At 38.3% G+C, this 13,566-nt stretch overlaps 3 protein-coding genes across 7 annotated transcripts in view; 1 reads left to right on the forward strand and 2 right to left on the reverse strand.

The window, feature by feature from the left end:
* Nucleotides 1-2,117, reverse strand: LOC108572392 (calcium release-activated calcium channel protein 1-like). The gene is made up of 2 exons (XM_017934627.1): nucleotides 1,190-2,117; nucleotides 1-492 (listed from the first exon to the last, which is right to left on the reverse strand). The coding sequence occupies exons 1-2, from the start codon at nucleotides 1,772-1,774 to the stop codon at nucleotides 1-3; spliced, it is 1,077 nt and encodes a 358-aa protein (XP_017790116.1). The 5' UTR covers nucleotides 1,775-2,117.
* A 3,340-nt stretch (nucleotides 2,118-5,457) lies between these two features.
* LOC108572478 (putative uncharacterized protein DDB_G0271982) overlaps nucleotides 5,458-13,566 on the forward strand; it is a 21,725-nt gene continuing 13,616 nt past the window's right edge. The window contains exons 1-5 of one of the 5 annotated variants that reach the window (XM_017934721.1): nucleotides 5,458-5,577; nucleotides 5,669-5,764; nucleotides 6,276-6,517; nucleotides 6,602-6,871; nucleotides 6,993-7,205. In XM_017934721.1, coding sequence (XP_017790210.1) covers nucleotides 6,282-6,517; nucleotides 6,602-6,871; nucleotides 6,993-7,203 — 717 coding nt within the window. In that variant the 5' untranslated portion in view covers nucleotides 5,458-5,577; nucleotides 5,669-5,764; nucleotides 6,276-6,281 and the 3' untranslated portion in view covers nucleotides 7,204-7,205. Of the gene's footprint in view, nucleotides 5,765-5,855; nucleotides 5,864-5,895; nucleotides 5,980-6,275; nucleotides 6,518-6,601; nucleotides 6,872-6,992; nucleotides 7,206-13,566 lie in introns of those variants that run through there. The other 4 variants (XM_017934720.1, XM_017934722.1, XM_017934719.1 and 1 more) reach the window with 4 other exon arrangements.
* The window catches only part of LOC108572208 (fatty acid synthase-like), a 9,229-nt gene continuing 3,830 nt past the window's right edge, over nucleotides 8,168-13,566 (reverse strand). The window contains exons 10-19 of the mRNA XM_017934408.1: nucleotides 13,199-13,503; nucleotides 12,741-13,139; nucleotides 11,577-12,607; nucleotides 11,219-11,460; nucleotides 10,461-11,157; nucleotides 9,568-10,399; nucleotides 9,020-9,492; nucleotides 8,687-8,941; nucleotides 8,357-8,608; nucleotides 8,168-8,281 (exon numbers count right to left, since the gene is read on the reverse strand). Of these exons, the coding sequence (XP_017789897.1) occupies nucleotides 8,168-8,281; nucleotides 8,357-8,608; nucleotides 8,687-8,941; nucleotides 9,020-9,492; nucleotides 9,568-10,399; nucleotides 10,461-11,157; nucleotides 11,219-11,460; nucleotides 11,577-12,607; nucleotides 12,741-13,139; nucleotides 13,199-13,503 (4,600 nt within the window). The remainder of the gene's footprint in view (nucleotides 8,282-8,356; nucleotides 8,609-8,686; nucleotides 8,942-9,019; nucleotides 9,493-9,567; nucleotides 10,400-10,460; nucleotides 11,158-11,218; nucleotides 11,461-11,576; nucleotides 12,608-12,740; nucleotides 13,140-13,198; nucleotides 13,504-13,566) is intronic.

Consider the following 13,566-nt stretch of genomic DNA (forward strand, 5'->3'; position numbering starts at 1 on the left):
TTACACGCTGCTTTGCCCCATCGTCACATTGTCCAGATTCTTCTTTATGCTTTCCAACTCATTCATATCGCTCACCGAGGACTCGCATTTGTACACCACCAACGAGTGATAAAAGTGTACGGCGAATGCGATGAACACTATGAGGACAGGTATCACTATGATGGTGCTGGCAGTGGCTGCAGTAAACGAGTAATCCCAGAACTTCACCCAGCACAGTATGGCAACCTCCACGAGGAAGAGGAACAGCCCTAACACCGTGGAAAATGCCCAAGCCAGTTCGATGAAGCCACGCATTCTTTCATGAGGAGACTCCGTGACGAGTCGAGACACTTGAAGCTTACTGATGGCCTCGATATTAGGCAATAAATACGTGCTTATCATTAAAGCAAAGATGTGAACTGATACTAGGACCGTCGTGCAAACAGCGAACATTACAAACAACCATTCAGGCACCGCGGTTGGTTCGTTTATTTGTAACTCGACCATAGCCACCTGAAATGATAAAAAGAAAAACACGAGAATGTGAGCTATGCCTGATAGAATGTTAATACCCTACAATAAAGAGGTAGATATTTCTGAGAAGCAACGCGAGTTAATTTGTACGGTGGATTTATACGTTTGTTTTTGCTCGAAAAGAGAAGAATCTTGAGAGATTTGGGAGATGGTGGCGAGGTACTCTTGTAAAATCGATTGTCAGTGTCACGAACGGCGAGACTTATTGTTAAAGAAAGTGATATTTGTCTTATATAATCGTAGATCAGGTGAAGATTACACAGAATTGTCGTCCACGTCTGTTTAATGATTTTCAGGAAACGTTGTGTAATGCACCGCGAGTTTTCTGGTTATACAAACACAGATTTTCTTGGAAAATTAACTGGCCGTTCCAAGTGCAATGCGCATCGATGATGATGCTTTTTTTCTTTTTCTTTTTTATTTATTTATTTTTTATTTATTTATCTATGTTTTTTAATCTTTAATGCCAGCTGAATTTTTCAGCACGTCTACCTCTCTATGAAAATTAACCGCGTAATCGCCGACAAGCATCGACGATTAGATCATTAAAAGGAACACGCATCGCCGCTTTAGCAGGACAATCGATCATCTTCAAGCGTACTGCCATAAGAGGAATTCCAAGTGGACAATAAAATATTGCCGCGACAGACATCCCACTGGAAAACAAGTTACTCACCATCGCGAATCCACTCAACAGTTCCGACGTGGTCGCTGTCGCTTTTAATTTAGCTCTACTCATGTGAAGTCTCCTCCAAGAGAGACCTTCAGGACCATCTTGTTCTTCTGTGTGATGAGAAGAAGACGTCGGTGGCACAGGTGATCCCACACAAGTGCAACAGCATGTGTACGATGCATTATTCGCTGAGATATGACTGTTTGAAAACGGAAGGCTACCCATCGATCTCATATCTAACGCTACATAACGATTGTGTCTGTTCCTTGGCGATAGAACAAGCTCACTTTGAACCGGGTATAAAGGACTCTTCGAATTGTAACAAGAACTAGACTCGCTCATTTGTGACTGCTTAGGAAAATATGCTAAAGAAGTTGGTCTTATTCTCTGGTTACCGTGAGAGAATTGCGTGAAGTCAATCTGAGTAGATTTGCTACATTTCCCTGATAATTCTTCGTTACTCCTATACATAGACATCGTGTTACTTTTTCCATATTTTTCACCAGATGCTTTTTCATCTTGAATTAAAATACTGCTCCTGCTGGAGGTGTCTTTCTCTACCATCGAGCTTAAATTATTATTCGACATAATTCCTCCGTCGAGATCTATCAGTTAAAGGAGTCAAAGAATAGCGGCAAGGTTGTCAGAAACCTCCGACGTTACCATTGTTTCCCTTCCAGAGGATTGAGTCACTGCACACGTTTACACAATCACCGTGCCGCCGATTATCATATGTTTCAATTCCTCCACCGCATTCCGTTGCTCTTCTTTTCGACGATTATCGTCAAAATGTTACAATTCGAAGAACACGTACCACCAAATCGCGACCATACTCATATCGACAGTTTTAACGTGTACTCTCCAACGGCACTGAATGTCAGTTGCGTTCACTTTCGGGGTGCCAAGCGACCGTACATTTCTCGAGACGTTATTTTCGAGAGACCGTTTAGGCGCGCGTGGAATGGTACTCGTTCCGCGGGAGCGGAAGCGAACTGCCGCGAGTCTTTACGGTAGAACACTGAACCGCCGCTTGTTGCATCGAGCCGCACATCACGTTACCCGTCTCTCTCTCTCTCTTCTCTTCTTTCCATCTCTCTCTTTCTCTCTGTGTGCCTCTTCTGAATCATAACAATAGTATTAATTGCCTTGAAGCCATATCGGCCACATAATAACCGGCTACACGGCCACCACCAGCGTGTATATTTGTTGCGGACCGCTCTGCGTGTCTCGATGTCTCGCCTCTCTCACGTGTCCACGCCGAGAGATGCGACCGCGGCCAATGACGCTTGTTTCCTTGCCTTCACGGTGAACAGATAATACCAATCTGACGCCAGGTAGATAGGTAGACCCTGTGTAATTATTAATACGATTTTCGAAAGGGAAATCCCTCGATCGAACTACAAGTTTGTGTGTACATAAACTTCCATTCACAAGTATTAGGATACATTGTGAGTATGAAGCAAACATAAACAGTCGTTACGAAGTTATTAAGATCCTAAGAACGATTGTTCAGTTTGGTATCTCGTAGTATTACGAAAGTGGCCCAAGTCAGATGTTTTTCGTTTCGAGATATTTAGAATTTTCCCTTTAGGTTTATTACGAAATATTTTTTCATTGTGTAACGAAATATTTCACTAAATACTCTTCTGTGAAAAGATCGGTGCAATACGATATAAGTGATAAACTCTATTTTGGGGTTTTTCTTTACTTATACCAGTTTCATAAGCATTGGCACATATATTTTTACCGATATGTGATATGTGATAAAAGATGTAATTTGAATCGTATAATACTTTCTGTACGAATATAATGGGTGTCCTTTCCACTGGTTTTGATCACACAAAAGTTTAAGCTTCTCTACTTTTTTTCATCCAATTCGTTGGATGATCGTCTTAGTATAGAAGAGTAGATTCTGTTTCACATGTGGATCTATTTTTCCGATAAATGGCATTTTATTTACATTCCACCGCTTATGTTTTTAAATTCGATGAAATGTGATATCTTGTGTAATCATATTAGAACTGTGTCAGTTTTGATATCGCTAAACGATTATCAGTGAAAAAACTCCTTAATCACACATGCGACAATATTCTCACTTTAACTCGGTTCATCGTGGATCAAGCGTGTTTTCTTAACTACACGAAAGTTTGTGTATCTATTCATGTATCATCGCTATCAGTGCAACATGAATCTTTTCCTCCGAAGTATAAAGTGATTTAATATCACTTCTAAAGACAATTGCAATTACCGTTATCGATTCATTCACGCGACATAAATTATATAACTCTCTTGCAGAGATTTTTCAATGTAAACACGTATATGTATAATCGTTAAGATCGTTCCTCGATTCTCGATGCTTCACTTTCGAGTGTACCGTTATGGCTGGTTTATTTTTTCTCCTCTTTAAAAAAAATTTCACATTCAGTCCGAGGACTCAAGGAATCGTGCGTATCTGGAATCACAAGCATCAGAGTGCAGTTCGTGTTTACACACGACATGAACGTTCTTTCCTCGCGTGTATCCGCATTCAGATAAGCGGATTCGTGATGAACTGACTTCATTGAAGCATTAGGAATCGTCCGTGGAAAAACCACTTTCAATTCGTAACCGTGCAACGTTATTTACAAGTTACTTATTAAAGACCGCCCAGCTCTGAGCTCGATCACGTGTCATTCATCCGCGAGTTTATAACTCGCTCAGATTACGGATGCTTTAATTTCATTGCTCGTTAACGATAATTGAAAGAAAGGATCGTTTATGCTGAACGGACAGTTTACACATTTGAAACCGCTGTCACTTGTGCATTTATTTTTGTTTATATTCCATACGGTCAAGACTCGTTTCAAGGAGGCGCATACGAATGTATGCCATCGACGATTTACAGCAAAAGTTTTATCTGTTCGTTGCCTCATTTGCATACGCAATTGTACGTTCGAACCGGCAACAGCTGCTCGAGCTGGGAATCCACTGGGAAAAACTGATTAGCGCGGTTTCACTTTTTTCAGACGATTAATTTTTTTACCATTTTTTTCACACATTTTTTCTAGTTAAACTTTGACCGAGAATTTAATGATTCGTGTATCTCCGTTTTTGAGGGGATATCAACTTCTTTTTTTTTTTTCTTTTTTTTTTGGTGATTTTTAAAATATCTTTCTGTATAAAAAATGAGCGAGGTTCGAGGTATTTTGGTTACCTCGATATCGACCGTGATTCTCGGAAGGATTAGGAAGGTGAAACTGGGCCCTGAATAAAATGGGAATAATGGTACAGGGAACATTTTTTCTTTTCTTTCTTTCACGTGCCGACCTTTTACAGCTAAACAGGTTTTAGACTACTATCAAATTAAAATGCAGGCGCAGCGTAGTGGAAGGTAGATTTTCGATTGTAAAATAAGGGCTCAAAATGTGCATTCTTGTATTATAAAAGTGGGTATTTCAAATGATTCAACATTTTTTTATTATCGCGAAAATAACAATGCAAAATCTTGGACCTTGGATTATATAATTTATTGTCAATACAGCACATTCATGTTTTATTTCTTACTAGAAGCATAATAAAAAATAACAATTCCAGAAAATTATGCAAATTTGTATTGTTCATCAGGCAAAATTACGACTGATTCATAGAATATAATACGGTTTGCATAATTTTCGCTTAAGAGCCTGTACAAAGGCAGCACATAATACTTTTAAACCTATGCACATGTGGTGGCCTATATCTAGGCGCCAGTGACCAAAATTATTGCGCATTTACTAGAGCGCATTATTACAATTGGACTATTCATACATTGAATCATTCAAAATGTCACAGAGTTGCTAAATTATCTCTAATATTGTACAAAACATATTACAAGATTGAAATAATATTTAAAAACATAGCCAGAACTTCATAAACTGTCAAATTTGATATTTTACAATTTTAAATGACTATAAAGTAAATATCCTAAAAATTATTCACGTGGAATTGTGTCATTTTGTGATATACACAATGTCATGCTGGTCAATTTAACTTTTTAAGAAATATATCACAGGTATTCCTACGTTTGTTTCATAGGTTCGTGCGTGTGCGAGAATATTCCAGACATTTAGGGAAGCTTGTTTTGCCGCGGATCTGGCGCGCATGCACAAACGCTCTCGTAATAGTCAACTCGTAGTTTAAAGCTTTAGAACCTAGATGTATGGTCGACTAAAGCAGCAAGTGAATGTTATTGTCTCTGTACAGTTGATCCCGTGATCTGTATATACATACGATCTCAGTGACGTTCGCGTATATTCACGGAACGGAGATACGATCACGGGGATTATCTATCGAGCGACTATTCGTTGAAATTTTTCCACGTTGTAAACGACTGTTGGATCTATCCGTGATACTGTGAGAGACGAAAACAAACAGTCAGTTCTACGCGATTCTTCTTGAACGGGTCTATTCTAGTATTATAAACCAGCGGTACAGATAAATATATCATCGCGTGTAACATTCCAGATCTGTGATCACGATAGCGCGCGTTACGTGTTGTAACACATAAGTGCGGCTGCATTTCCTGATTTGCGATACAGGCGACAAGTGAGCACAATAGAGGTTAGCGTCTGGCAAATAGTTCAAGGATTCAATATTGTGTGACGGTGTCTCGAGACGGGTTCGTGCATCATTCCTTTTTTCGAGACTTGTGCCAAAAGCGTACGTTACACAATACAAATGCTTTTGTGAAATTCCTTGCAAGTATTGCTTGTCACGACGCACAACTCGAAGACTGAAGCACGTTCTGTCGAGTTTCCCAGTGGCTCCAAATGACAGTAGACAACTTACTATTTACAAGTTTCACGTATTGATTTAAGGGAATACCGATTAAAGAGAATACTGTGATAATAGACTATATTCGTTGAAAATTTCGTTGAATTTCGTAAACGTGGTATTTACAATAAGGGAACGCTATATGCATCGTTTTGAGAAAAAAATCAAATCGAGAATATATCGTGTTGTAAATTTTCGAGGATATATTGTTGTGCTTGAGATTGTTAAACGATTGTTACTTTTAAATATGTTAGCATTATCTATGCAGTATTAAATGTATTGCCCTCCTGTGGTTCAGAATGTAATGGGAGGATCAAATCTTCATACACCTCCTTCCATATTTCAACATATGATGGGTCAGCAAAGTACTTCACAACAACCTGGGCCATGGATGCAAATGCCACAAGTGCCACCAATATCAATACCATGGAGTGTGCCATCTCTCCAGCAAACAGAGTTAGTCAGGTTCACTGGTGGACCCAGTTTTGAACCAGTTATTCATCAGAAAAGAAAACTTGAGGCCCCTGATCTGTTAGATACGTGAGTACTTCAAACATATACAATAATACATTATGTAAAAATCTTTTTGTTTGACACACTACTCAGTTCATTATTTTCACATAGAAGACAAACAAAACAGTTCATAACAGAAGAAAAAATGACTGCGCATTTCAAGGATTTGCATATTAGTTCCAATTATCAACCACAGTTTCCTGTACCATCAACTTCAACAGCTGAAACACCGCCAACTTCTCCTAAGGAATTGAATATGGAACTAGACACAGAGGCAACCAACACAGAACAGGTTAAATCAGAAAATAGAATAGTGCTTTCAGAGACAATGAGAAGACTCCAGCAAGAACCCATCCTTCCAATCTCCTTATTATCTAAACTGTGAGTTTAAAAATTCAAATACATCAAAATTTTATACTCCATTATTTTTGTAATTTTGAAAAAATAAGGATAGAATTTCTTTTAATAAATATGATGAAGCTTTACAGTTTTTGCCTTTCAGAGAGAGGCCCACCATGGCTTTAGTTCTTTGGAAACCACCAAGCAAACATCTACGTATATTGCCAACCAGGGACACACCAACTCCAATTCCAAGCACATCCGACGATAATAATAACAACAACAATAATAACAATAATAATAACGAAGCTATTTCCAATTTAAATGAAACGTTATCGAGTAATTCGTCAGTTTTCGAGCCGATGGAGTTATGAAGGTAATTCGTTAACATATTGCTTTTACATTTTCGTATATCGTTAGAAAAAATGGGAACACGATAATCGTATTCCAAATGTACGTAAATTAGAAGACAGATCAAACAAAAAAAAATCGGAAATATGTTATACCTTATATTTTTTATCTGATAGTATTGTGCTTGCTTAACATGGTAAAATAAATGGGTATGAAACCTTTCTATTAAATCAAAGTACTCTATCAGTTGGCTAATCGTAAGTTACGTTACCATTGCGACTCTTCGGTTGAAATATATTTACCATCATAACGGATAGAAATAAAAAAAAAGCAGAAGAATAATACGAACAAGTTCCTTTTCTATACTAAATATAATTTGCGTGTGTAAATTAACTGAAAGCAGAAAAAAAGACAAAAAAAGCATATATTCTTTAACAAACGCGTTCGAATGGTTTTAACATCGCTCTTAGTATTATTGTAATTATCATTAATACACAACAAGCATAATTCTACTATTGTTATTAATCTTGCGTTGTTTCTTGTGTTTTGGTGTGCATGTTGTATGTTTCTGACTGGGTTTGTAGAATAAATATGCAATGTAAAGAAAATCATAAACAACAAAAAAATGGAAAAAGAACATTGGAATGCATAGGAATGGATAAAACGTTAAAAAAAAAAATAGGTCTTGTATCAAGGTAATTTTATTTCTACATTATGTACAATGTATACAATGTAATGTTAAGGCAATTGTATGAAGAACAATTGAATTTGCCGTATGACTGGGTGACAACTTTAATCGTTTGTCATGAGTGAGTCCAATGTGTTTCTGGATGTATGAAGTTTTTGCATAAAAATATAACAACATTTCATTAATATTGAGTTCTTCATTTATTTGTTACGAATGTACAAAATAATTGTAAGTTCATTTAAAATTGTAAGTAATAATTGTTAAGTCAGGAATGAATGTTTATTCTTTTTTTCTTTTTTCTACAATTTATCATCCAGAGGTTCTCCATTGATGGCCGCTGCGATCTTCTTGTTATCCAACATTGTTACATGATTTCCTTCAACCTCGTGCACCATCACCCTTCCATGAGTTAACTAAAGAAAAACAGAAATTTATTCCATAAATATTCAAGTCAATTAGACACTAATATAAATATCAATATCTATTACCTTTCCCAAACCATAATCGTCCGAAACTTGTATACTAGATACCGTTGGTACCAACAACGTGATAGGTGTTCTAAGAGGTGGTAAGGAAGTAGGGTCGTACTTATCTATCATGTTCAAGCGTTTAAATATGAACGAAATAATCGACTTCTGAGATTCTAGTGTGTAAACCTTGCAAATTTCCTCAGGCATGTGTTTCACTGCCCTGTCCAATTTCTCGTTCCAACTGCTGCAGTTATTTAACTCTAAATTGCACTGCGAATGCGTATGAATTAGTCATCGTGTTTCGCGTGACATGAACGTTCATTGATTAATATTGAAGGTGTGATGTACCTCCAGAATAGTAGGTGACTTAACAATAGTCAATACATCAGTGAGGAATTTGTTTTGGTTCTCGTTTTGGTTGGGCGAGGTGAGGTGTTGCGTCTTTATGGCTTTCATGTAATCTGGAGATCCATCTATTAAGATGAGGTGACCTACTAGGGCGTGAGCTTCTAATCTTCTGACTAATTCTATGGCTATTAGGGATCCATATGAATAACCTACGATCACGAAGTCGCTGCGACCTTTACTCCTGGCCAAAACGTGCTAGAATAAAAAAAAATTGCATCCTTTATCCTGAAGCCTTTTAATTGTTAAAATGTGAATTTTGATTAAGATATATACAGGTGTAAGGCGATCAGTCATCTTTTCTATTGTTTCGTCTGTGTCACATATTCCCAATTGCAAGCAAGTAGCAGGTACTTTCAATTTTGGAACTAATAAGGAGAAAATTGATGCAGATCCTTCAATTCCTGGTATGAGAAAGACTTCGTTCTTTTTTTCGCCGCATTTAACTGGAAATTCCACGCAATACTGGGTGTTTAATATAGAAACATTCAAGGTCCTCATCAGTAGATTCATGCCAATCAAATTCTCTGCCTTGGTTACTGTCTTCTTCATCTGTTTCTTTTGCTGTTTGGAGTCTTTTGCAGACATCTCCACCAGTTTGGCTATGTTTAATACTCGAATATCTTGTGGAGTGAGGAAGACTTCAAAGTCTCTCTCCATAGTCTGTTTTATCTCCACAGCCATCATAGAGTCCATTCCAAGCTCAGCTAAGGAAGAACTCTGGCTCACAGTCTTCAGGTCCTTTATATCTAAATTTTAGAAGAATAATTTTTCAACGTAAAAATTCCAAAAGTGGATTAAATCAAGCATCAAAGAATACTTACTCATAATACCCATCACTGTCTCAAGAATATTGCTAGCCTCACTAGCACTGGGACGTTTCTCTGCCACTACCATACTGGCCACAATAGGCCTATTTTGACACATGAACTTATCCAATTCCTCCAAGCATGAAGATATTCTCTGAGGCAAGGTTCCACCAATCACCAACTGCTGTTTATTCTCCAACATCTCTGCAGCAAGACCAACATCTCCCACAGCTCCCCATTGAATAGCCATGCCTGGAAGACCTTCCTCCACTCTTCTCTCACAGATCCTCTCCAACACTGCATTACCCATTCCATAATTAGTCTGACCAGGAGTTCCTCTGCCACAAGAAAGAGAAGAGAAGACCACAAAGTGGTGAAGCTTTGGACAGATCTTCCTGGATAATTCATCTAACTTCTTGGTGATACTGGCTTTAGGTTTCATGCTCTCTGCAAACGACTCTTCACTCTGGTTCGTCATCAGGCAATCCTTCAACAGAGCTGCCAGGTTGAAAATGCCATCAACAGGAGCCTGTTTCTCAGCTGACTTAAGGATAAATTCACAGTCATCCGCCTTTGAAGCATCCACACCAGAAATTATGAGGATTTTAACCCCATAGGATTTCCACGTTTCGGTCCTCATACGTTGGTAGCCAGTTTTGATCCCATTTCGAGAAACTAATACAAGATTCATGGCACCACGCATAATCAACCAATCTGCAAGTTCCAAACCAAGTCCTCCTAGACCTCCTACGAGCACGTAGCTCTTATCTCTAATGGCGTTGAATCGTGGATAGGCAAGAATTGGTGCATTCAGTGGCTCCTTTTCATCTCTTACTTTTATCAAAATCTGTGAACAAAATTGGACAATATTTATTCTCAAGAAACACACTACTGCTTCAAATATTCACCTTTCCAATGTGCTTTCCTGCTGCCATAAACCTGAAAGCTTCCTCAATCTGGTTCTTTTCAAAGCATTTTCTTACCAGAGGTTTGATAGCTTTGCTATTCAATCGAGTTACCACAATATTATACATTTCCTCCTGCACGCTGGGAATAGTACCTTTGATCACACGGTCCAGCATAATTCCATGGAAGCTTATCTCCTTCAGGAAGATATCCATTCCAAGCTTATTATTGGAAATCAAATCGAATTTACCAATTTCTAGGAAACGACCTTGATAGCCCAAGCAACGGATCGAAGCTTGAAGCTTGTCTTCGGCCAAAGAATTAAGAACAATATCCACTCCTTTACCATGGGTCTGTTTCATCACCATTTGCTCAAAACTCGTGTCACGAGAATTGCCAATGTGGTCATCGTCTATGCTAGGGAAGTTTTCCCTGATGAATTTCCGTTTCTCTGGTGTACCTACAGTGGTGAAGACCTCACAGCCTTCATCAAGTGCTACGTTGATGGCAGCTTGGCCCACGGCTCCACTTCCAACGTGGATCAACACCTTCTCGCCTTTCTTCAATTTTCCAAATTTGAAGAAGGCGCAGAAAACAGTGATATAGGCGGAAGGAATGGTGGCTGCGTCTTCCAAGGACCAATTTTCAGGCACAGGCCATAGAGAGAACTTAGACGCAGTGCATAGGTTGGATATACCTCTGAAGAACAGTTAATCGATCAGATTTATGGAGGAACAATTTTCTGAAATGTGATTATTACCTGTTCTGAACGAAGCCCATCACTTTGCGTCCTTTAGAGTCGATTCCACTGAACTCGAAACCAATCTGACATTCTCTGTTAAATCTGTCAGCCTCAATAGCCTCTGGCATTAATTTACCAGTGGCCAGCATCACGTCTCTGAAATTTAAAGAGGAGTACACCACTTTGACCACATTGTCGGTTTTTAGATCCGGTTGGATTGGCCCCTCTATCCACTGCAAGGAGCTCAAGTCTCCTTTAACCTGAAGAATAGTTACTTAATCAGCTCTAGAAGACTTCTTCAAGATTCTGGAAGAGTTCTTTAAGAACTAGATCATGGTTTAATATTTTTTTGAAATTTTCATTGGTATTTGCGTACCTTTAAATTAGCGTAGGCATGGGGAATCGGAATTGGCTTCAATTCTGGGTAAGGAACATGTCTATATGTACCCCAGACTCTTCCTGGTCTCAAGACATTGTAACTAATGTCTATGTTAAGCTGTTTAACGTAGAATGGATCATTCAGTGAGAACTTGGGAGCATTTTTGTCCTGAATTATTACAGTCTTCACTATTTGTCCATTAGGCTCACGTCTCAAGCATTTCACCAAGCCTAGAACTCCATTTTCCATGTCTCCTTCTGCGACTAATACCAATCTTACCGTATCGTTACTGTTTTCATCTTTCTCATTTACTAAAGTTTGCTTCACCTTTTCGAGCCAGCTGAACTCATTATTCTTCACGTACACTACTTCTGTTCTCTGAGGAGGTTTCTCTTCTTTCTTCAACAACAATAACGTTTGATCGTTGAAACTTTTTTCTAATACAACGTTTAGTCCACATGCTTGGAAATAAGAGAAAGCTTCTTTGTCAACGATAGTTTCTCTCAGTAAAATGAATCCATGATCTTCAGTGGCAAGCAAAAGTTGCTTCAAAATATTCTGCCTCCTTCTTAACCAGATATCATAAGCAATTGCCATGAAAACACTTCCATCTTCTGGTAGTTTATTTGGTTTTACTATAGTGACGTTATCAGGGAGTGATAATTTTTCGCATCTTTCTGTTTCTGCTGCGAGAAACAATTTTGGACGAATCATTGGCAGATTTCCTAGCACTTTAATGAAGGTTGGCGTTAATGTTTCCTCAAGGAGTATTTTATCCTCAGGGTTGATCAGTTCAAGTATCTTTGGATTGGTTATTATGTGACTCTCTAAGGCAAGATGAGTAGACAATATGATCATGTCTTCCAGTGAAGTTTGAGCTCTATCGCGGTGCGGCACGAATTTGTATTCTTCTAAAATCGGGTCGGCTAATAGTTTTCGAGTCTGAATGGCGTTGGCTTTCAATCCGCGAATTTCGATTCCTCCGGATTTTATTATGCCGTAATCCTTATATACGAACACTGGGATCTCTGTAAAAGAAATCATTAATCTTACAGAAATGTGAATACTTTTGGAAGTAAAAAGTTAAGTAAAAATTTCAAAGAAACCTTCGAAAGTACTTTAATTGTACTTTTTGAAATTCATAAAAATAGCGCCACGTACCATTATCTTCGTCTGTAAGATTTCGAACTCTATTATTGTGAACCTTAACATCAATCACCAGCTTTTGTATCGCAGTTGGCACGTACAAAGCTCTGGTATCAATTCCCAGAAGCTGTATCTGCAACATATTATCCATAAACGCTACCCAGTTCTTTACCCAAGCGATACGTCCTCTCGTTCCACCGATAGAAGCACTTCTTAATCCACGGAACAATCCAGTGTATTCGTAACCACGAATTTTGAACTCTTTATAAATGTCCTTGGTATTCAGAGCTTCTTCATCTTCGATTGGTGTTAGGAACCTGGGCGGTATCGTCTCTTGTTCAGGATTTGTTGGCTCACGAATCATTCCTGTTACTACAGTCGTTGATCTCTCTGATATTTCGAATCTTCCAGTTCCTAGAAAATTATTCAATTGTAATCATAGTGTTGTAATTGAAATTGAACGAAAAATCTACCTCTGTGAATCATCACTGTCAGTAGAACATTGTCCTTAACAGGAATAGTGGTTGCTCGTTCGAATTTCACATCTTCAAAGACTACAGATATCTCGTCGTATAATTTTCCCTGCAATAAACTCATAGTTTCCCAGACCATAATCAGGTATCCTGTAGCAGGGACCAAATTCCTTCCATCGATCACATGGTGAATCATGAACTCGTAGTTCTCATCCTTTTGATCCACTTCGATTAGTCTTTCTGCTGTGGTGATTTTCTGACGCCGTGTGTAAACTGGTACGAACCAGTCATCAGAGTGTTGCCACCTGAAATACAATATTTTTAAATTTTTAAATTATTTTTTTTTTATTCATAATTTTATTTTATTC

Source organism: Habropoda laboriosa, unplaced genomic scaffold (genome assembly GCF_001263275.1).
Source record: "Habropoda laboriosa isolate 0110345459 unplaced genomic scaffold, ASM126327v1 scaffold65, whole genome shotgun sequence".
In the NCBI taxonomy this organism is placed as follows: domain Eukaryota; kingdom Metazoa; phylum Arthropoda; class Insecta; order Hymenoptera; family Apidae; genus Habropoda; species Habropoda laboriosa.